This window comes from Lissotriton vulgaris, chromosome 4_1, assembly GCF_964263255.1.
Source record: "Lissotriton vulgaris chromosome 4_1, aLisVul1.2, whole genome shotgun sequence".
NCBI lineage: Eukaryota > Metazoa > Chordata > Amphibia > Caudata > Salamandridae > Lissotriton > Lissotriton vulgaris.
In genome coordinates, this window is record NC_141691.1 from 408,060,600 (window position 1) to 408,081,465 (window position 20,866).

General features: G+C 42.9%; 1 protein-coding gene across 1 annotated transcript in view; it reads right to left on the reverse strand.

Moving 5' to 3' along the window:
* The window catches only part of SASH3 (SAM and SH3 domain containing 3), a 200,993-nt gene that overhangs the window by 86,435 nt on the left and 93,692 nt on the right, over positions 1-20,866 (reverse strand). Inside the window, exon 3 of the mRNA XM_086918809.1 lies at positions 3,652-3,801. Within this exon, the coding sequence (XP_086774935.1) occupies positions 3,652-3,801 (150 nt within the window). The remainder of the gene's footprint in view (positions 1-3,651; positions 3,802-20,866) is intronic.

Consider the following 20,866-nt stretch of genomic DNA (forward strand, 5'->3'; position numbering starts at 1 on the left):
AACAGTAGCATAAGTTTTTGATAGTGTAGGGGTAAAAATTACTATTCCCACTCCAATGAGTGCAACAGTAGGGTAAGTGTTGGATAGTGTAGGGGTAGAAAATTATTATTCCCACTCCATTGAGGGCAACAGTAGGGAAAGGGTTGGATAATGTAGGGGTAAAAATGACTATTCCCATCTACCTCAAAACTCATACCCACCTTAAAACTAAAAAATCTCCATTACTTACCTTATAATGTGCCTTTAGAAGAATTTGTCAGGAAAGACACACATGAAGTGGTTTAGTGAAGTCAAACATGCATTTGTAAATATAATGCAGGTGTTGACTTCAGCACCCACTTTAGGGCTCCCTGATTACTACTTTGCATTGCAATGACCAAAACTGATTTGCACTTGGGGTTTACCGTTTTGGTACACAGCCATGGGGACAGGAAATAACCCCCAGCCTTTTTTTCCTCAGTGCTGGACGAGTAGCAGCTGGGGTCACACCATATTTACTGTCTGTTGCGTCCGTCGCATTTCTTATTAAAACCTCAGAAAAGATTGTGCTAAGTTCCCACTAACTATTGCTTTGTCCATTTCTCTAGCTGCACTTCTCACTACAAAAACTCAACATCTGTACACAGCAAGGATGTCTCAATATGAAATAGTACTGTTATCTGCCTCTCATATTTCTTTGGTTCTCTGTCCCTCTGTGAACCCTGCTGATTTGATGCCTAGCAGTGAAGGTGGAATCGTGAGCGTATTTTGAATACAGCACAGGTGACTAAGCCACATATTTATCTAAATAATGTGCCTCTGAATGAATGTGAATTAGCTTATCTTGTGGATGGTTCCTGTCTCAGAAATGAAGTAGGTACTGGCTATGCTGTTTTCACTGTTAAACAATCTGATGGAGAGTTGTAACTTGCTCACAGTGAAATCGTCCCAGTTTGAGGAGCTCATTGTGATTACCAAGGGCTTGCATTCTAGCAAAAGAAAATACTGTTATTGCATACAGCTTTCCATTGCATTGTATTAATCACAAACTTTTATAATGGTTTGGGAGGCTCAGAAACTATAATGCTTCATGTTGTACGTTGCACAGTTTCCAGTGTGTTACCTTGTTTTCAAACTGGGCAAGGTAAACAGGATGTTGTCAGAAGAATGGAGTTAGTATAGTGTATATGAATAATATGTTCCTTTTAAGGCTTTCCACTTGCCCCAGGGGGGACGATCCTAACTCCTGCAAAATGAGCTATGTTTTTGTTGAGAGCAGCAACGCAACACCAATGCAGGCACCCTTGCACTATGGTGCAAGGGTGCCTGTGTTGCATGCTGGATTGGTTTTTGTGCAGGAAGGGGCTCTTTCCTGTGTAGAACAATCCCCACAGGCATTTTCCTCTTTCTATGTGAGCTGCAGAACGCAGCACACATAGAAAGAGGAAGTAATGAGGAGAAATAAAAATATTTCTCCTGGTTATGCCTCACCTGGAAAGACGTAGCAGTTTGATGCATTTCCATGTCTACCAGTAATGGTAAATCTGGGAATGTGTTGAAATCAATGGGTGTTGTGTGGGAACACCCACACAATCCCATGGCATGCCTCCCTGGTACAGAGTAATGCAACACAGTGCTTTGTGCTGCATTGCGTTACTCTGGATTCATCAATCTATTCAGAACCACTCAAAATGGCCTTCGTGGCTTGATAAATTGTTTTTTTGGGGGTTGCGTGGTGCAAAAGTGATGCAACCCCTTGATAAATAGAGCGCTAACTGTTCAAATAAAACAGTGAATGAAATTATTTTTTAAAAGCAGGAGACACCAGGAGACAGTGAAAGACTGGCTTACTGCACAGGAAATGCCTATGCAACTTTTTAAACTGCTAGGAAGTGATTACATCATTCTCAGACAGCTCATGAAGAGAAACAAAGATCAACAGAAATCTTTGAATGCAAACGAACAAAACAATGAAGGCAATCTCAATGCCACTTTGTAAATAATGCAAAAAGAAAAATTGATGGACAGAATGCAGAGCAATGTCATACATTCACTCCAGTATGGAGATCTGGGCCTAAATCCATCGTTTTTTTGCTCTACATGCCTTTCCAGTTTGGACCCAGCCTTATGGAAATCAGTCTTGACACTGCGCACAATGGGAACAGTCCAGCCCGAACTGCCAGGCCAGGTCTTCCCTGGACTTGAAACAAGCATCGTAGGACCGGTTTCGAGCTTTCAGCCCTCATCACCAGTATAGCTTGACTCCATTGGCATCCCACGTCTGGGCATACCAGTCCTACTCGGGGTGATAAATGCAAAGAGAGCAATTTATGGATAGAATGCAGAACAATGTCATACATTCACACCAGTACAGAGATCTGGGCCTAAATCCATCGTTTTTTTTGCTCACCATGCCATTCCAGTTTGGACCCAGCCATATGCAAATCAGTCTTGACCCTGCGCCCAATGGGAACAGTCCAGCCCGAACTGCCAGGCCAGGTCTTCCCTGGACTGGAAACAAGCTTCTGAGGACCGGTTTCAGGCTTTCAGCCTTCATCAGTCAGGAAAGCTTGACTCCAGTGGCATGGAGAGCACGGGACCCACGTCTGGGCATACCCGTCCTAGCTTGACTCCAGTGGCTTGTAAATAAGGCCCCTGTTTATGCTACACTTAGCGTGAAAGGGGCGTGCACTGGGTCTTGTGGTGGGCATTCTGCCACAACAACCTTTGATTTTGACACTGACCTCTATTTGCAAAGGTGGTGTAAATAGCACCAACATTAAGACCAGTGAAAATCTCGTCTTAACAGGCCCAAAAGAGGAGAAGTGCGCAATTTCTACTCGTTTTTGCTGTTTCTATGTGTACTGCACTGTGCATCACACATAGAAACAGCAAATTGCCATCAATTATTGTTCAGGTGCAGTAAGGTGTTCCTTCCTGCACATAAATGTCTACAATGTCCACATAAACAATCAGTAAAAAATGTATAATTTGCAACTTCTATGTCTGCTGCACAATGCACCACAAATAGAAGTTACAATTCACCATTCTGGATTGTTTTTCAGGAAGGGACATCTTTCTGCACATAAACAATAATTCCCCCCAAAGCAGACACCCTTGCATGTAGTGCAAGGGTGCCTGCATTGGCGCTAGCTGCTAGATGTAGTGCCAGCGCTAGGGAAAACGCAGGGGTGCACTGCATTCTTGTAAATACGGCGCATCCCTGTGTTTTCAGATTGGTGGAGCTAGACGTTAGCAATGTTTGCTTAACACCACGCTTTGCCATTCCCTAGTGAATATGCCCCAGTATGTCTCCAAACCCTAATTGGAATAAGCTGCAAAGTTCCGGTCAAATCTAATGTAGCTGGATTATAATTTCAAATGGAACATTGTTTTTTTCCTTTCAAAAAGTTGTTAACCCTTCCATGCTCATGACGGAACGGTTCCGTCATGAGCGTCGGTTGGCCTGTGCTTATGACGGAACCGTTCCGTCATGGTTCTATTGGTTCTTTAGAACCTTCAGCACCGCAGCGGAATTCGCGCAGCACTGAAGGGGTTAAACAGTTGTGTAATAATATTGAGAGGTGTATTTCAATTTAGTGATTTCAGTCAGAATGAAAAGAGTATACACGAGTTCACATAAGGAAAGACTGCTTGAGAAGTGTTCCTTACCATTTCATCAGCCAGGGCCTTTGCTACCGTCTTCCCCATCTTTCTGTTCATTGTGCGAGAAATGACTGCCCTCCATTTTTTCCCAAGTTTGCCTCCACTGCCCTTGCCAGAGTCATCGAGAGCCGGACATCCAGCTTCATCCTCAGGGATCTATGAGGAAACAAAATGCAAATAAGAAGAATGCTTAGGAGTCATGCGAACTGCCATAATTCTACACGCACCAGAGGCTTGATTAAAAAAACATGTGCATGCCATTGGTACGCCTCATTAGTTCCCGTTAGTCCACACTCGCATGTACACAACATTACAGTCTCCAAGGCAGGGGCACATGGACATTGCTCGAGCAACAATGGAAAAGCCTGCACTACACAATTATAGAAGGGTGACCTCAGGCTCCACACCACTTGTGTGTGCTGCAAGCCAAGGGTCAGCCTGGGTTGCATTGATAGTTTGCGGTCAGTGCATCCCAAGCCACTTTTTGGAAAGACACAGAAGATCTTATGGGGGCAATGGAACATTGATCCGGCTCTCCATGATGCTCCCAAAGGCCTCCAAAACACTAAGGGGCATATTATCAAGGGGGTTTATCTCCGCTTTTTTGGCTTTAAAAGCCAAGAAAACGGAGATAAAATGATCTCCCTATTACCTAGCTGTCGCTAACACCAGTTAGCGACAGCTAGTAGGAGATAGCGACCATCTTGGGCCCCACTTTGCATGTCAGTGATATTTATCACTAATGACATGCAAAGTGGGCGTGCCAAGATGTTAGTGACTGGAAACAGTTGCTAACATCGCTATCTCCTATTACCAACTTTTGGAGATATTTGCGCTAAGCGCGAATATCTCCAAAAGCTAACACCTGCCCTGAGCAGTTCTTAGCCATGTTATCCAATGGGAGGTGGATAACATGGCTAAGAGCATTAGCTCGGTAATGCATGAATATCGCGGACTTTTCAGCGATATTCATGCATTGCGGCCGATTTTTATCGCATTTGCGATAAACCTTGGTAATACCAAGGTTTATCTGCGATAAAAATCGCCGCAGCTCAGCGGTAAATTTTTGTCTCTAACCAAGCAATAGCGATAATTATCGCTATTGCTTGGTAATATGCCCCCTGGTGTCTTCCTCCTAATTTGTGGCATACTTTCAGCATATAGTTGCATTCATGCTTCACTGTACTCCAAAATAAGAGCGCGCACAATTGACAAAAGGAATTTCCCCATTTGATTCTTGGCACAGCTGCATGCAAATAAGACAACAGGAGAATGTCTACACATTTACAATTACAGAAATGGGCTTTAAGTGCTTTTTTGTAAAACAAAGCTGTGTCCCCTCCATGGCATGAGTGATGTATGTGGACGGTTTTTCCAATCCACCCTACAGTGTGACCCCATCCATATAACTGTATGCATGGGAAGAAATCACACCAAACAATGTTACAACATATTCAGTACATATCCCTGAAATTTTTCACAACTTGTCCACCTAAAACTGCAACTTCTCGCTGGTATTTCTTTAACTAGAGGCGTTTCCTTGTTTTTTCATTTTGTCGCATGTAGGCTAGGGGTAGGCGGAACTCAAGGAGTTCCACTCCGCAGAGTTCCGCGGAGTTACAAAAAACTCTGCGAGATTACCAAGTGGGCAGAAGTCGTCACGCCGCACTGCTCGCGCTGATTTTTAGCGCCAGGATCTAGTTGCGTGCTGCAAAATCAGCATGAACTGCACCACGTGGTGCATCAGAGGGAACTGGCTCTTTGCTGCCACTCAAGTAAATTTTATACTTGAGGAGCAACTTTCTCACTGTGAACAGTCACGAATGCTTGCAACTGACTGCAGTGAACAAATCTCGCTGGGTGCCTTCCTAGCACCAGAAAATGGCGCTAGGGGATGCCAATTCTCGCTTGCCAACTAACTGTTGGTGAGCCGCGTGCAAGAAAAGATCTGCCATGCGGCAGTTGGTGGAGTTTGTCCAGAACCACGCATACAAGCGTAACGTGGAGTGGCCAAAACTCTGTGTACTGCGGCGGCAGATCTGGATTTCGCTCATGCCTAATGTAGTCCAATGTTCACAAACCCACTTGCCGGAACTGCCTCCAGTACAAACAAGTTTTAATTGGTATTTTCAACAGGGCCTTCAGGCCTGTAATCACTCATCATAAAACACTGTCTTCACGACATTACTGATTGAGAAAGACCTTACTCACTTAAGGGTGGCTATAGATACACACTTAATTAATCTAACATGATAGCTATATTTTCTACCACAGCTAATGACAAGTGAGCAATGATAATGGATTGGGAAAAAGAAACTGTATATTGAAATGGAAAACACTGATTGCAGGTCCCTCTTTCTTGTCCAAACAGCTGTTAAGTCCTTCCTGAGACTGGATATTGAAAATGTCATTTTCAATATGCACCAGGGGGGCATCTCCCATAACAGAAGACAAAATGTGTGCACTCTACAGGTCCTTTTGTGAGGAATGTATGAGCTCTGTAGTTCCCCCTGTCTGTAGTAGTGTGTTAAGTATTACCATAGATAATTACTTTTGTGGTGATCCAAATCTGCAATCTAACTCTTATTCCAGCTAGTAATTCCACTACGTGCAGTAAATCCAGTTATTGTACATATGGGAATATATCGGGTGCTTGACGTGTACAGGCTAAGTCGAAATGCTGCAGCCAGAGTTTAGCCTCAAGGTGACATTCCACTTGACATAGTGCTTGCAAGGTTCCCATCTGAATTAGCATATAATTACATAGTTATCACATCTGCGTTAATATCAATTACTGGCAGTATGACTTTCCCGTACAGGAGGAAGATCCCTTTTTATGGCTTTCTATGTGTGTCAAATTGATCATCAGGCAATGGGCGCAGTAAGATTTTTTCAGGCGGTCCCTCTACTAGTCTTGTTTCTGGGGGCGGGTGGGTTGAAGATTTGGCGCACTTATGAGCAGACTACTGTCAGCTACTGCTATTATAATAAAGTGGTTTAGCTACTATTTCAGTAGGACCTAACAGTACACATGTCTGAATTAGAACATTGGAATATTGAGAGCTCCATTGAAGACAATGGAGTAGCCCTGGGCTTATGATGGCTAGTTTAAGCCCTGAGCTCCAACATTCCAATGTTAGTATTCATGTTTCTCCCATTTTAATCGAGAACATTCTACACTTAGTGGGTGGAATGTTCTAATAGCCTTACAGCACCTGACCTGCAACAAGAACTTTGTCAATCACTTTTCTCAGATGAGAGAAATAAATGAGATACGGGGCATATAATCAAGGAACGGCGTTAAAGTTATCGCCGGTTTAGCGGCAGTTTAGCGGCGATAATGGGTTTGATAATATGCCCTTGAGAATTCCAATACAAACCAATGTTCTGGTGTTAACATGGGCTTCTATTGGAATTCTCGACGGCATATTATCAAGCCTGTTATCGCCGTTTTAGCAGCAGTTTCCTGCCGCTAAAGCGGCGATAAATTTAACACTGTTCCTTGATAATATGCCCCTGAATTTCTAGACAAACCCAAAGGATTTTACATGTATAAAAATTGCTCTATTTGGAATTTGGTAAGAATCAAAACAACAGAATCAATAATTAGAGGTCAAAGATATGCAATTAAAGTCGGATCAACTGCGACAGAACATTTGTCGTATACATTACATGTCTTGCCAATAAAACCTATATTGGGAGTACCATCAGGCCACCTAAAAACCGGATTCAGGAACATTACAGGAACATACAAAAAGTTGGATTAAACATTACCGTTGGTTAAACATTAAGAGGATCAGCATCAACATACTTTTACGTTCCATGGAATTGAAAAAATTAAAACAAAATCTTTGAGGAGGCAATCAAGAACTGATTCTGCGTAGACTGGAAAGGGCTCTAATACTTACATTTTATACATTAAGACTGGGCCTGAACAAAGATGCTAAGTTACAGACGGCGTTACTTTGATTCATCATCTCAATCAAAACTCATTGATCTGGGTTATGCTGAGTTAAACAAAAGGACAAATGGACAGACTTTCAACCCATCTAAAACAATCTATATTACTGAACTTAAAATATGTATGGGATCTAATATTGTAACAATGTGTATAACATAAAAATGAGGAACTCAAGATTCTACAAGTATGTTTGTATCAGCTTTTTCTATCCCATTTTGCTTTAACTCGTCAGACACGGTCGCTCCACCTGAAGCTGCCGGCCCGACCCAAGTGCGGTATTGTTATTTAACCTGAGCTTCACTCGATTGAATAATCTTTTCCCACAGAGCCCGACCGCAACTCCTGATTTGCATCACGGCCGATATTAATTAATTAATTTCACTCCCTGCCTTGATTAGAGCTAAGCTGCACCGGACCTCAGCCACTTACTCCCATAGCGCCAGGTTTCAACAGTTAACTACTCATCCCCATAGCGCTCCAACTCCTCCATAGTTGCACTGTCTGTCTCGCAGCGTAGCGCTTTTTGCCACTTGCACCAATTAGCATAATCACAGAGTGCCAGCCTCCATAACGTGCTGTAACCCTGAGCTCTGTCTGCTTTGCCTTGCCTTCCATTTATTTGACTGTCTGTGCCCGATTTTGTTGAACAGTCTGTGCGTGTCATTTATACTGTGTGCCCCCATCTGTGCATTGGTTTTTGGCCGACTGCCATCTTGTTTAGTCTCTTGTTGTTGTTGTTGTGAAGCCTTCCCTCCCCGGATATCCACCCCGCCTCCCGCCTCCCAGCTGCTCCGCCCTCCCACAGCTCTTCAGGCTCGATCTCCCCACGACACCTCTGTGACCGTCCTGACTCGTCAGACACGGTCGCTCCACCTGAAGCTGCCGGCCCGACCCAAGTGCGGTATTGTTATTTAACCTGAGCTTCACTCGATTGAATAATCTTTTCCCACAGAGCCCGACCGCAACTCCTGATTTGCATCACGGCCGATATTAATTAATTAATTTCACTCCCTGCCTTGATTAGAGCTAAGCTGCACCGGACCTCAGCCACTTACTCCCATAGCGCCAGGTTTCAACAGTTAACTACTCATCCCCACAGCGCTCCAACTCCTCCATAGTTGCACTGTCTGTCTCGCAGCGTAGCGCTTTTTGCCACTTGCACCAATTAGCATAATCACAGAGCGCCAGCCTTCATAACGTGCTGTAACGCTGAGCTCTGTCTGCTTTGCCTTGCCTTCCATTTATTTGACTGTCTGTGCCCGATTTTGTTGAACAGTCTGTGCGTGTCATTTATACTGTGTGCCCCATCTGTGCATTGGTTTTTGGCCGACTGCCATCTTGTTTAGTCTCTTGTTGTTGTTGTTGTGAAGCTTTCCCTCCCCGGATATCCACCCCGCCTCCCGCCTCCCAGCTGCTCCGCCCTCGCCCCTCCCCCTCCACCATCCATATATGACCGATGCCTATACGCGCAGCGTGTACGCGCAGCGATCGCGCCCCAGTCGCGCCGAAGGTGCGCCAAAGGTAAGCCCGTCTACGCCCGTCCGCGCCTGGACCGCGCCCAGCGCCAGACCCCCTGGTCCTCGTAATGCCCACCCCTCCCGCATTACTTACGATGCCACCACCCTCCTAGCCCTTAACCCCGGCCGTTCCCCCAACTGCGTCCAAGCCGCTCCTGGACACACCCATGGACCCTTCTCCTGCAACTCCTGCAAGTTCGACGGCACCAAGAACAACTCCTCATCTACGAACACACAACAGATATCCGACCCCAACCACCTACAATGCATCCTGCTCAACACCCGCTCAGTCCACAGGCACGCCATCGACCTCTGGAATCTACTAGACACCATCTCTCCGGACGTCGCCTTCCTAACAGAAACTTGGATGAACGCCACATCAGCCCCAGACATCACCATTGCCATCCCGGAAGGCTATAAGATCATTTGCAAGGACCGTACCGGCCACACAGGAGAAGGCATCGCTATCGTCCATAAGAAATCCTTCCGCATCTCAACCAGCTCAGACGTCAATCTCGCCAACACTGAACACCTTCACTTCCAGATCCACATCGACCCCAAGACCACACTCAGAGGCACCCTCCTTTACAGGCCACCAGGACCCCGCGCACAATTTAGTGAAGACATCACGGACTTCATCACTCCACACGCGCTCCCCTCCGAGGATTACATCCTTTTGGGAGACCTCAACTTTCACCTTGAAAAGAACAACGACCGCAACACCACCACCCTTTTGGACAACCTCGCCAACCTCGGACTTAAACAACTTGTCACTACCCCCACCCACATCGCAGGTCACACACTCGACCCTATCTTCACCTCCAGCAAACATGTCTCCTTCAGCCACACCACAGCTCTCCTTTGGACTGACAACAGCTGCGTTCACTTTACCTACAACAAGCCCACATCCACCAACCACCCCCAACCCACTCTGCAAAGAAACTGGAACAAAATCACCATCGACCAGATCTCCTCATCGCTTCTTCTAAACTCCCCAGCCCACTCCTCAAACCGCGACCAAGCAGCCACCAACCTCACCCAATGGTTATCCAACAGCGCCGACATCCTAGCACCACTAAAAAAATGACAAATCAAACTAGGCAGCAAGAAGGCCTCCTGGTTCAACGATGATCTTAAGAAATCCAAGAAACTCTGTCGCTCTCTTGAGAAGGCCTGGAAAAAAGACCCAACCACCAACACCAAGGACGCCTTCAAAAACGCCACCCGCATACACCACGAACTGATCCGGAATGCCAAGAAAGCCGCTTTCAAGGAACGACTAGATAACAACGCCCACAACAGCAAGGAATTATTCAACATCGTCAAGGAATTTACCAACCCCTCAGCCAACTCCAACGACATCACCCCCTCTCAAGCCCTCTGCGACTCCCTAGCCTCATTCTTCCACAACAAAATTGCAGACATCCACAACAGCTTCGACAACCGACCCGAAGACCAACCCACCCAACCCCCTGCAGGACCCCCACCCCCCTTGAACATCCTCAATGACTGGAAGCCAATCTCCACTGAGGACACCATCCGTCTGATGAACTCTATCCACTCAGGATCCCCCACAGACCCATGCCCTCACCACATCTTTAACAAAGCAGACTCCATTATAGCACCGCACCTCCGAGACGTCATCAACTGCTCCCTCAACTCCGCAACCTTCCCGGAAAGCTGGAAACACGCCGAACTCAGCGCCCTCCTGAAGAAACCCACAGCTGACCCCACCGAACTCAAAAACTACCGCCCTATCTCACTCCTTCCATTCCCGGCCAAAGTCATCGAGAAAGCGGTCAACAACCAGCTCGCCGCATTCCTCGAAACCAACAAATCCCTCGACTCCTCACAATCCGGCTTCCGAACCAAGCACAGCACTGAAACCGCCCTCATCGCAGCAACAGACGACATTCGAACTCTACTGGACAATGGAGACACAGTCGCCCTCATCCTCCTCGACCTCTCCGCAGCCTTCGACACGGTCTGTCATAGCACCCTATTACAACGCCTCAGAAACGTCGGAATCCAAGGAAAAGCACTGGAATGGATCACCTCGTTCCTCACCGGAAGAACCCAGAGAGTCCGCCTTCCACCATTCAAGTCAGAGGCCACTGAAGTCATCTGCGGCGTACCACAAGGATCTTCACTCAGCCCCACCCTCTTCAACGTATACATGAGCCCCCTTGCGGTCATCGCACGCCAACACAACCTCAACATCATCTCCTACGCCGATGACACTCAACTGATCCTATCTCTCACCAGAGACCCTAACACTGCCAAAACCAACCTGCATGAAGGAATGAAAGAAGTAGCCGACTGGATGAAGCACAGCCGTCTGAAACTGAACTCAGACAAAACAGAAGTCCTCATCCTAGGCACCTCCCCCTCCGCCTGGGATGACTCTTGGTGGCCAGAGGCCCTTGGAAAAGCACCCATCCCGACGGACCACGCACGGAACCTGGGCGTCATCCTGGATTCCTCACTCTCGATGAACAGACAAGTCAACGCCGTTTCTTCATGTTGCTTCAACATTCTTCGCATGCTCAAAAAAACATTTCGTTGGATCCCCACCGAAACTAGAAAAACGGTCACCCACGCTCTGGTCACGAGCCGACTGGACTACGGAAACACCCTCTACGCCGGTACCACCGCAAAACTCCAGAAAAAACTCCAACGCATCCAGAACGCTTCAGCCAGGCTCATATTAGACATCCCGCGTAAAGAACACATCTCTGGTCACCTGAAAATCCTCCACTGGCTCCCCGTCAATAAAAGGATTACTTTCCAGCTCCTAACCCACGCACACAAAGCACTCTACGATATCGGACCCGAATGCCTCAACACACGACTGTCCTTCTACACCCCCTCCCGCCAGCTACGATCCTCCAACCAAGCCCTTGCCACTGTACCTCGCATCAACAAAACCACCATGGGAGGTAGATCCTTCTCCTACCTGGCAGCTAAAACCTGGAACTCACTTCCCACTCACCTTCGCCTTACTCAGAACCACCTAGCATTCAGAAAGCAACTTAAAACGTGGATATTTGACAAGTAATTCCCCACCCTTCTTCAAGCGCCTTGAGACCCTCTGGGTATGTAGCGTGCTATATAAATTTATTGACTTGCCTTGACTTGCTTTAATTTGGTTCATGGACATGCAATAGGATAACAGGGGGTTATGCAGGTACCAAAGCAGGACTAAAACTGAACCTAAATCATAAGCCTTAACCCCTTAACTGCTGCCGTCGGCCAACGGTCGTCACGAGCACTACCTCCCCAGTGCTGCGCACGACCGTTGACCGACGGGCCAGCATTCGTTATCAGAACGTTCAGCACTGGGCGCTGAACGTTCGCCGCTCTGATGAGGTTAAAATAGTTTTACTTTGGGATATTCTGGAGACCACCCAGCTAAACTTTAAATAACTCTATAAGTTGCCCATGATATAAATGTTATGAGAACACAACATTAAAAGATGGTGCCCATAGTTTAGAGTGTCCCATGGTCACGTGGAGACCTAGAAACTAATATGGGACCATATATACATTGAACTAGGGAACCTTATTTGAAACTGGTATGCTTGAAAAACTCCCATTCATGGTGTCCAGTCTCAGATGACTTAAGTAGAATTCGAGAGATTTCTTAGTAAACTCCAAATAACTCTACAAGTCGCTGATATTTTATATATATACACATACATATATATATATATATATATATATATATATATATATATATATATATATATATATATATATATATATATATATATATACATATATATATATATATATATATATATATATATATATATATATATTTATATATATAAAATCAAAAATAGGATTATTAGATTGAGTCTATAGTTATTATTGCATCATATTCAAATGGTGACCCGGGAACCTACAAAGAATAATTTATATTCTGAACTAAGAATCCCTAGTTGATAATGATATGGCTGAAAAAAAGACCACTTATGATAATACCAGTACTAAATATTAGTCAAAGGATACATTTGCGATTCTCAAATAGAGATTTTCAGAGAATTGCTATTTGAGAATCGCACAGCAATATGTATTTCAAAATTAACAATTTGTTTGCGATTTCCTTGCATTCCTTAATTGTGATTCGCAAATTGCCAAGAGGCCCATTGGAAAGAATGGGAATTGCGTGCGCAATTTCAAGGGTGCAAGGGTTCCAAAAGGACAACCTGTTGCACCCCTAAAATGTGCATGTGTGCACATGTGGCACACATACATCTGTGCCACATGGCACTTTAAAAAAGCAAAACAAGTGCTTTTTTAAAGGAAATCACAAATTACCACCAACTTGAAGTTGGTGGTAATTTGCGATTCATTAAGGCAATATTGCTATTCGCGATGCCTTCTAGCATTGCATTTAGAGAATTGCAAATTGCGATTCTCTAAATGCTTGTGCAAAATAAGGAATCTGAATTTTTGTGATTCCTTTTTTTCTGAGTAGGTTTAAACTTACCTACATAGCACAAAGCTAAATTGCGATTGCGAAATTCAGTGTTTGCAAACGCAATTTAGCTTGATACATATGGCCACAAATGTTAACTGAATTTTAAACAAGTCACAACCTCTATTAATAAGATTACTCTCTAATATACTATACATTATTTTGCAGACAGTACTAAAAACGTTACCTTTGCTTCGAGAAACACAATAATAAGATAATATTAAATATCAAGATGACACCCACAGTTAGTCCTAAGGCCATGTGCCGACATTAGCAAAGGACTAGGCATATACACAACGATTTTAGACACGCCTCTAGATTTAAAAATGGTGTCCAAGGATAATGCCAGTAGCATACACTCATGGGCCGCAGAGACTGCACCGGAGCTATTGGCAGCCTGACGTAAATGGGGTAATCTCCTATTACACTCCACCAATTGGCCGACCCATGCTATCTGTTCCCGCATCTCTACTATGGAGCTTTTTAATTAGTTACCATAACTTCTAGGTCACCTACACCAGACAGAATCGACATGCAGATACATTTAGGGCCTAAGGAACATTTTGCTGTGACTTGTGTTAAAAATAAACTTAAACTAACAAGTATATCTACGATTATCGGTTAGCTCCTGTAAACTTCTATTTACTGGTAGTCCTTTGTTATTTTTCCGGTTTGCTCAGAGTAAATAAATCGCCATAAACTTGTCATTACCAAACCAGTACGAATTAATATGTTTCAAAGGTAACCTTAGGAGCCAAGTTTCACTTGATACTTGTATTGCTATTAATATAAACCCTACTGTCTTTAATGTCTTTTCCAGAGCCATATAATTAAATGAATAAATCAAACCTTAAGAAGAATCTCTACTAACCTCCATTATCACCAGCTACTCGAGTCCTCTGAAGAAGCATATACAGAAGTTGAAAACTGGTAATGTGACACCCTCTTTCTTTTACCACCATATTTTTGTATCACTCATAGGTTTCCAGATTTAGCACTGTTAATTCCCCCGCTGTTTTGTTTTCGTTTACTAATTTTGACTCCTCCATTTCTCCGAAGGATAGTTCGGTACATTCACAATGCTTTCTCTGAAAGAAACACTCCCTCATTCCTGAGCCAGTCTCATAACCATTAGGTCTAGCAGTTTTCTTTGCTGGATACCGCTGGCCTCCTGTTCTGTATTTATTCTCTTTAATTCCAGTCTTTTTTGTTTTTTTTAGTTTCATGCTCATGTTCCCTGGCCATGTTGCGAGCTGTGTGCCTATCTTTTTTTAATTCCAAAGTCTGCTTTTGTCATTGGCTGCGCTCGGGGAAGGGTGGAGGCAATGGGTAATGTCGATGGCTAAAAACAACAGAAAAAAACAAGCATGTGCAATGCAATAGCTCAAACTTTCAGTAATGTAAGACCTATTGCACTGCAAATGCGTGTTTATTGTTTTAGTCATCCTTAGGTGTTTAAACTATGCCTTCATGTTACAGTAACAAAACATCAATACAATACAGTTTTTTACTCCGATAGGAATCATATTTTCCTGTGGCGTGCATTAAAACCGAAAAGGTTTCTATGCATATTCTAAACGCACTTGCCTTATAGGAGTATATGTAATGTCATAATAAAATTACATGCATTTTTTTAATTGACTAATTTTGAATACTGCATATTGCAAGTTTCTAGGAGCCATGTTTGCAAGGCCAAACTCAAGGGCTTTGCTAATGCTTGTTTTCCTTTGGATTTTTGAGATACCTGCATCTAAGGTGCTTCACCCAGATTTCCTAAGGCGCACCAGCTCAAGGGCACTCAGTGGGAAACATTGCCACTGAGTATCGAAAGTGACTTTTTATTTTGTCGATGACATAGATTAGCTTCAGTCAATCACTCAACCCACCTTTAGTGATCCAGAAGTTTTCTTATCACTCATTGAATAAATAGTCCTTAAGCAAAGACTGTGAAGCTGTCAGCTTGGCTCTGCACAACCCTTTAAAGGACGAGCTTTAGGCAAAAAGAGCAAGTTATAATAAGAAGAGCCAGCTTAAAATAGCCTTCTCAGAAAAGGAATATTTTGGGCTCACAAATGTTGAACAGCAGGGAAGAAATCTCTGCTGTCAGTTGTGGATTTATTGTGTTTAGATGTGTAAAAATTACAAACGATGAAGATATCCAAAAGTCCAGTGGTACCTAAAACGTCACCAGAGGCTGCTGATTTTCTGCCTCTAAATATTTAAAGGTTTCGAATGCCAGCACACAGATCTTACACTGTGTTCTATAAACATTTCTAGCCAAAGAAAGTTCAAACAGATGCAGAGGATGCGAGCAGTTTGTCCTTTCCTACATGTCACGCACTGCAGCTAGTTAAATCAACCAGATCATTGGCAAAGCCAATAGACCTCACCTTTTGGTTTTTCCAGAGAAAACCTATTTTTTTGCCAATGCATTTTAACGTTGAAATTTATTATTGACATAAAGTAAAACATGCTTTTTGCAGATGATGCTCATCACGCAGCAAAAAAAGGTGTTAGGGTGCGTATGTGCGCATACTTCATGATGTGGCAACCAATTTACAACCTGGCCACAAAATGTAGCTGTTGGTACAAACTAAAAAATCTAAATGAATAAGCTAAAACAAAAAAAAATGAGTTGGGGATGATAGAGCAACAGGGTAGTGTGCAAGGAGGAGGGGTGACATAAGCACGCTGGGGTGACTGCATTTGGAGGAACTGGGTTGCGAGGGGCAAAAATAAAAGAACAAGATAGACAATGGGGAAGCATAAGTGGGGACTTGAGTGGGGAAGTAGTACAAGAGGGAGAGGCCATGAAAGACATGGACGTAGATGGCAGATCACTGAATATAACCAGTGGGAGGATACACATCTACTCAAAATAATTTTAAAGAAGGGAGAGAGACAAACACAAAAGGAGGAAGCAAAGCAATATAATATGAACCAAGCAAATGAGACTGACAAGAAAGCCAACCAATAGGACGCAATGGGCTGGACCAAAGCCCACTGTAAGTCCTGCTTTGTCCACAATAGGTCTACAGCAACAGTCAATCAATACATGTGCTTTATTTATATTTATATTCTGGTTCCTTCATAAATCCAATAGACCACCTTTTAATATTTTAGAGTTCTGATCCTATGACAAAGTTAGCATGTCTGCCATACTCAAAATGACACCCAGGCCCTATGCTCAACACACCCCTTCAGCGCAGCCCCATGGCTCAGGTGCAGATGGGAGTGTTGGGCACCAGCGAGGTTGGGCACAAGGTTTGTCCAGCAGCCAACCCCATGCCGTGCACGGCCAAAGTTCGCAAACTGCTAGCTTTGGCTTTGTGTATGGCAATAAAATATTACTTCATCTTACTATACATTTTTTAAAAATCTTAGAAATTCACAGAAAAAAACAGAAGGTTAAAGTAAACTTATACGTGAAAATTTCATTGACAACATAACATTTTCCTCTAAAAAAACACAGAATTTCACAAGTTATAGTTATCTCAAGTAATTATAATGCTTACCCTAAAGTAACTATAACTCACGCCCTGGCAATGCACTGCTAATTACTTCCCACAATACATCACTCATGACATGTTCTATGACATCACTGATAACATCACTGCATCATCTGAAATGACATAATTGATGACAACACTGTGCATGGTGGGAGTGCGAGTTGTGGTTATTTTAGGGCACAAGTTATAGGGGCATATTACCAACAACTAGCAATAATTATCGCTATGTTGGCTTAGCGGCAATATTTTTATCGCCGAGCTGCGGCGATTTTTATCGCTTAGGAACCTTGCTATTATCAAGGTTTATCTCCTAAGCGATAAAAATCGGCCGAAATGCATGAATATCGCTGAAAAGTCTGCGATATTCATGCATTACCGAGCTAATGCTCTTAGCCATGTTATCCACCTACCATTGGATAACATGGCTAAGAACTGCTCAGGGGCAGGTGCTAGCTTTTGGAGATATTCGCGCTTAGCGCGAATATCTCCAAAAGTTGGTAATAGGAGATAGCGATGTTAGCAACTGTTTCCAGTCGCTAACATCTTGGCACGCCCACTTTGCATGTCATTAGTGATAAATTTCACTGACATGCAAAGCGGGGCCCAAGATGGTCGCTATCTCCTACTAGCTGTCGCTAACTGGTGTTAGCGACAGCTAGGTAATAGGGAGGTAATTTTATCTCCGCTTTCTTGGCTTTTAAAGCCAAAAAAGAGGAGATAAACCCCCTTGATAATATGCCCTGTAGTTACTTGAGATAACTATAACTAGTGAGTCTCAGAAGTTTTTTTAGTTTAAAACGTTACGTTGTCACTGAAATGTTCACCTAACTATAACATTCTTTAACCTTTGTTTCTTTCAGTACATTTGTAAAGTTTTTTTTTTATGTAAAGTAGATATTCTTACCATACCTAACAATTACATCACTTTACCCTTTTGGTTTCTTCAGTGAATATCTATCTATCTATCTATCTATCTATCTATCTATCTATCTATCTATCTATCTATCTATCTATCTATCTATCTATCTATCTATCTATCTATCTATCTATCTATCTATCTATCTACACATATGTATGTATGTATGTATGTCTTTTTCAATTCTTTTTATATTGTAAGTTTCTAGCAGACAGCTAAGCCTGTCAAGCCTTCTATAGAGAATCTAACGAGAATTATTACAGTGGGAATCTTAAACCATTCAACTTAAATGCCCACTGACTTTAATGCGTTTCACAATCAATATCTCAGGCCTTCTGCCTTCATCGTAAATTTTCATCATAAACAATCAGACCTATAAACTTTATCAATCGCTTGTCATCATAACCAACTCAGACCTACTGTGTTAATCATATATTTTCCCACAAGGTATCCATCAGATGTACAGTGTGAAAAGTCCAAATATGTACAAAATTAAAGTTGCAAAATAATATAAAATACCTCCTAATAGAGCACAGTTAAGGTTACCATAGTGCAAATTTTCTTTCCATTGGTTTGCTTGGGTGAGTCACCAAAACCCTCCCTGCTACTATAATCTGCGAGATTCCGTCTAACAAAGTACTAGGCTGCGCAGAATTAAAATTACACAAGCGTAATTTTGGGTAATTTTGGGTATTTAGCATTATTCTTGTTATGCCAAATTACCGTCATTGTGCCACATTGCGTATTCATACTGCCTTTTGTGGAAAAATTATAGAGTGGGAGCAACGTGAACAACAAGAATGCAGACGGGTGTTGTTCACCGCACATGTATTTTTCATGCCTTTTTTTAGCACAAAATGTGCTTGGCATAAAAAATTTATCTAAAAAGACATTCTGTGCCAAAATATGCTGCTAAATGATGGATTTGAACTTTGCATGCTTTTTCTGAAATTCTGTGTAGTCCAATTTTTTTAAAATATGAGGTGAACTCACGTGCTGACGCCATTGACCTCCTTACAGAAATGTCAGTTTTGGATATTACAATTGCCTTGGGGAAGTTTATGAAAGCGATAAGAGAATGTGTAACGGAGGTAACAAAGGAGGGTGGGAGTGTTTAAAATTTACAGAGTATCCCAATTTTATGTCTTATTGTTTTTTTAAGTTTTATAGATGTGTAAAATGAATTGTGGTCTTAACTATATTATCACTGTGTGGATCCATTGTTCTATGTATGGTTTATAGACTATTGTCTAAATAAACTTTGTTATCAATTCAATTCAAATTCTGTGTAGTCACGCAAAAGTAATTTATGTATTTTTCCCACACCCCTGCAGTCTACTTGTCTACAGGCTTTAGCACAGTGTAATAACAATCCACTTTTAAAAGCCTATCACCTTTTACAAAAAGTAAGTTAGCCCGACATGCTTGGCCATAACTTTTCATAAACAGATCACTCCTAAGGAATCTGATATAACTTTTCCCAGTGAACCGATGAGGGGTATAATCTTTACTGAGGCCTACCGGAGTGTGCATAAACTGGCATAAATTGGCAACCATCATGCATACGAGTATAAAATTACACAAATTTACTGAATTAAAGATGACAAACCCATATACAAGCCCTCACAACACGGCCTAACAATAATCATCACAATGAAAGTGTTCTACTCAGGATTTGTCAGAGTGGGTGATCAACTCCAAAATTCTTGGATTATATGGTAATCTGTGAAATTACATGTAACCAAATACCTGTTTACTTTCTGTAACACAGTGCGATAATAATCCTTTGCTTAGAGGGGTATTGCCTTTTAAAAAATGCTTTTCATAATAAATAGGTCAGATCTACTGCCTTTGTCAGATTTTCTAAATAATAAATAGACCAAGACCAATGGCATCTGGCATAACTTTTCCTTCCCTTCTAATAAAGGCTAATAAGAATTACCATTGTGAATATCTTCTATCCTTGTAGTTTGTTTGGGTGGGTCATCAACAACCCTCTCCTACAATGGCAATCTAAGATATTCAGTGTATCAAATTACCTGTCTATAGGATTTAGCACAGTGTAATACCAATCCACTCCTTAAAAGCATATTGCCTTTAACACATGTTTTTCACAACACGTAAAACAGGCATACTTGTTTTGTCATAACCTTTCATTATAAACAGATCACTCCTAAGGAATCAGACATTAACGTTTTCCAGTGAACCAATATGGCCTGTAGCCTTTACCATTGACTTAACACTATAACTAAATCAGCATTATTGAAGTGTGTAAAAAACTGGCAACCATCGTGTATACAGTTATAGAATTCTTACTATTCGGGGGCGCACGGGCTCCATATACGCTTAGACCGTTTTATGGTATCCAATGACCTTATATCGAGCGTCTTAGGGTCCTCCTACATGGGACAGACGCACTCTAATCATAATCCACATATAATAGAGTTGGGTTGGGAGGACGTGACGCCGCCAATCCCCATGTGGCGTCTTCAGCCAGACGCCCTCCTGGATGCACCATTTCAGGACTCCCTGGCTGCCAGCGTGACTCAGTAATTTGACGACAATGCGGGCACTGCATCATCACTACTGATAGAATGGGATGCCCCAAAGGTGGTAGTTAGGGGCCATTACTTGGGTACGCAGGCGAGCATCAGAGTGCAGTTAAGGAAAGACCGTACCGCCTTGGAGAAGCAATTGGCAGCTCAGGAGAAATAAGCGATAGAGGATCCCAGAGGCAGCTGAATCACTGTAGAGGCGAGCATGTGGGATTACTGGAGAGACTGCAATGCCTTAACTATGCTGTATACTCAGCACAGAAGCACCACATGGGGGACA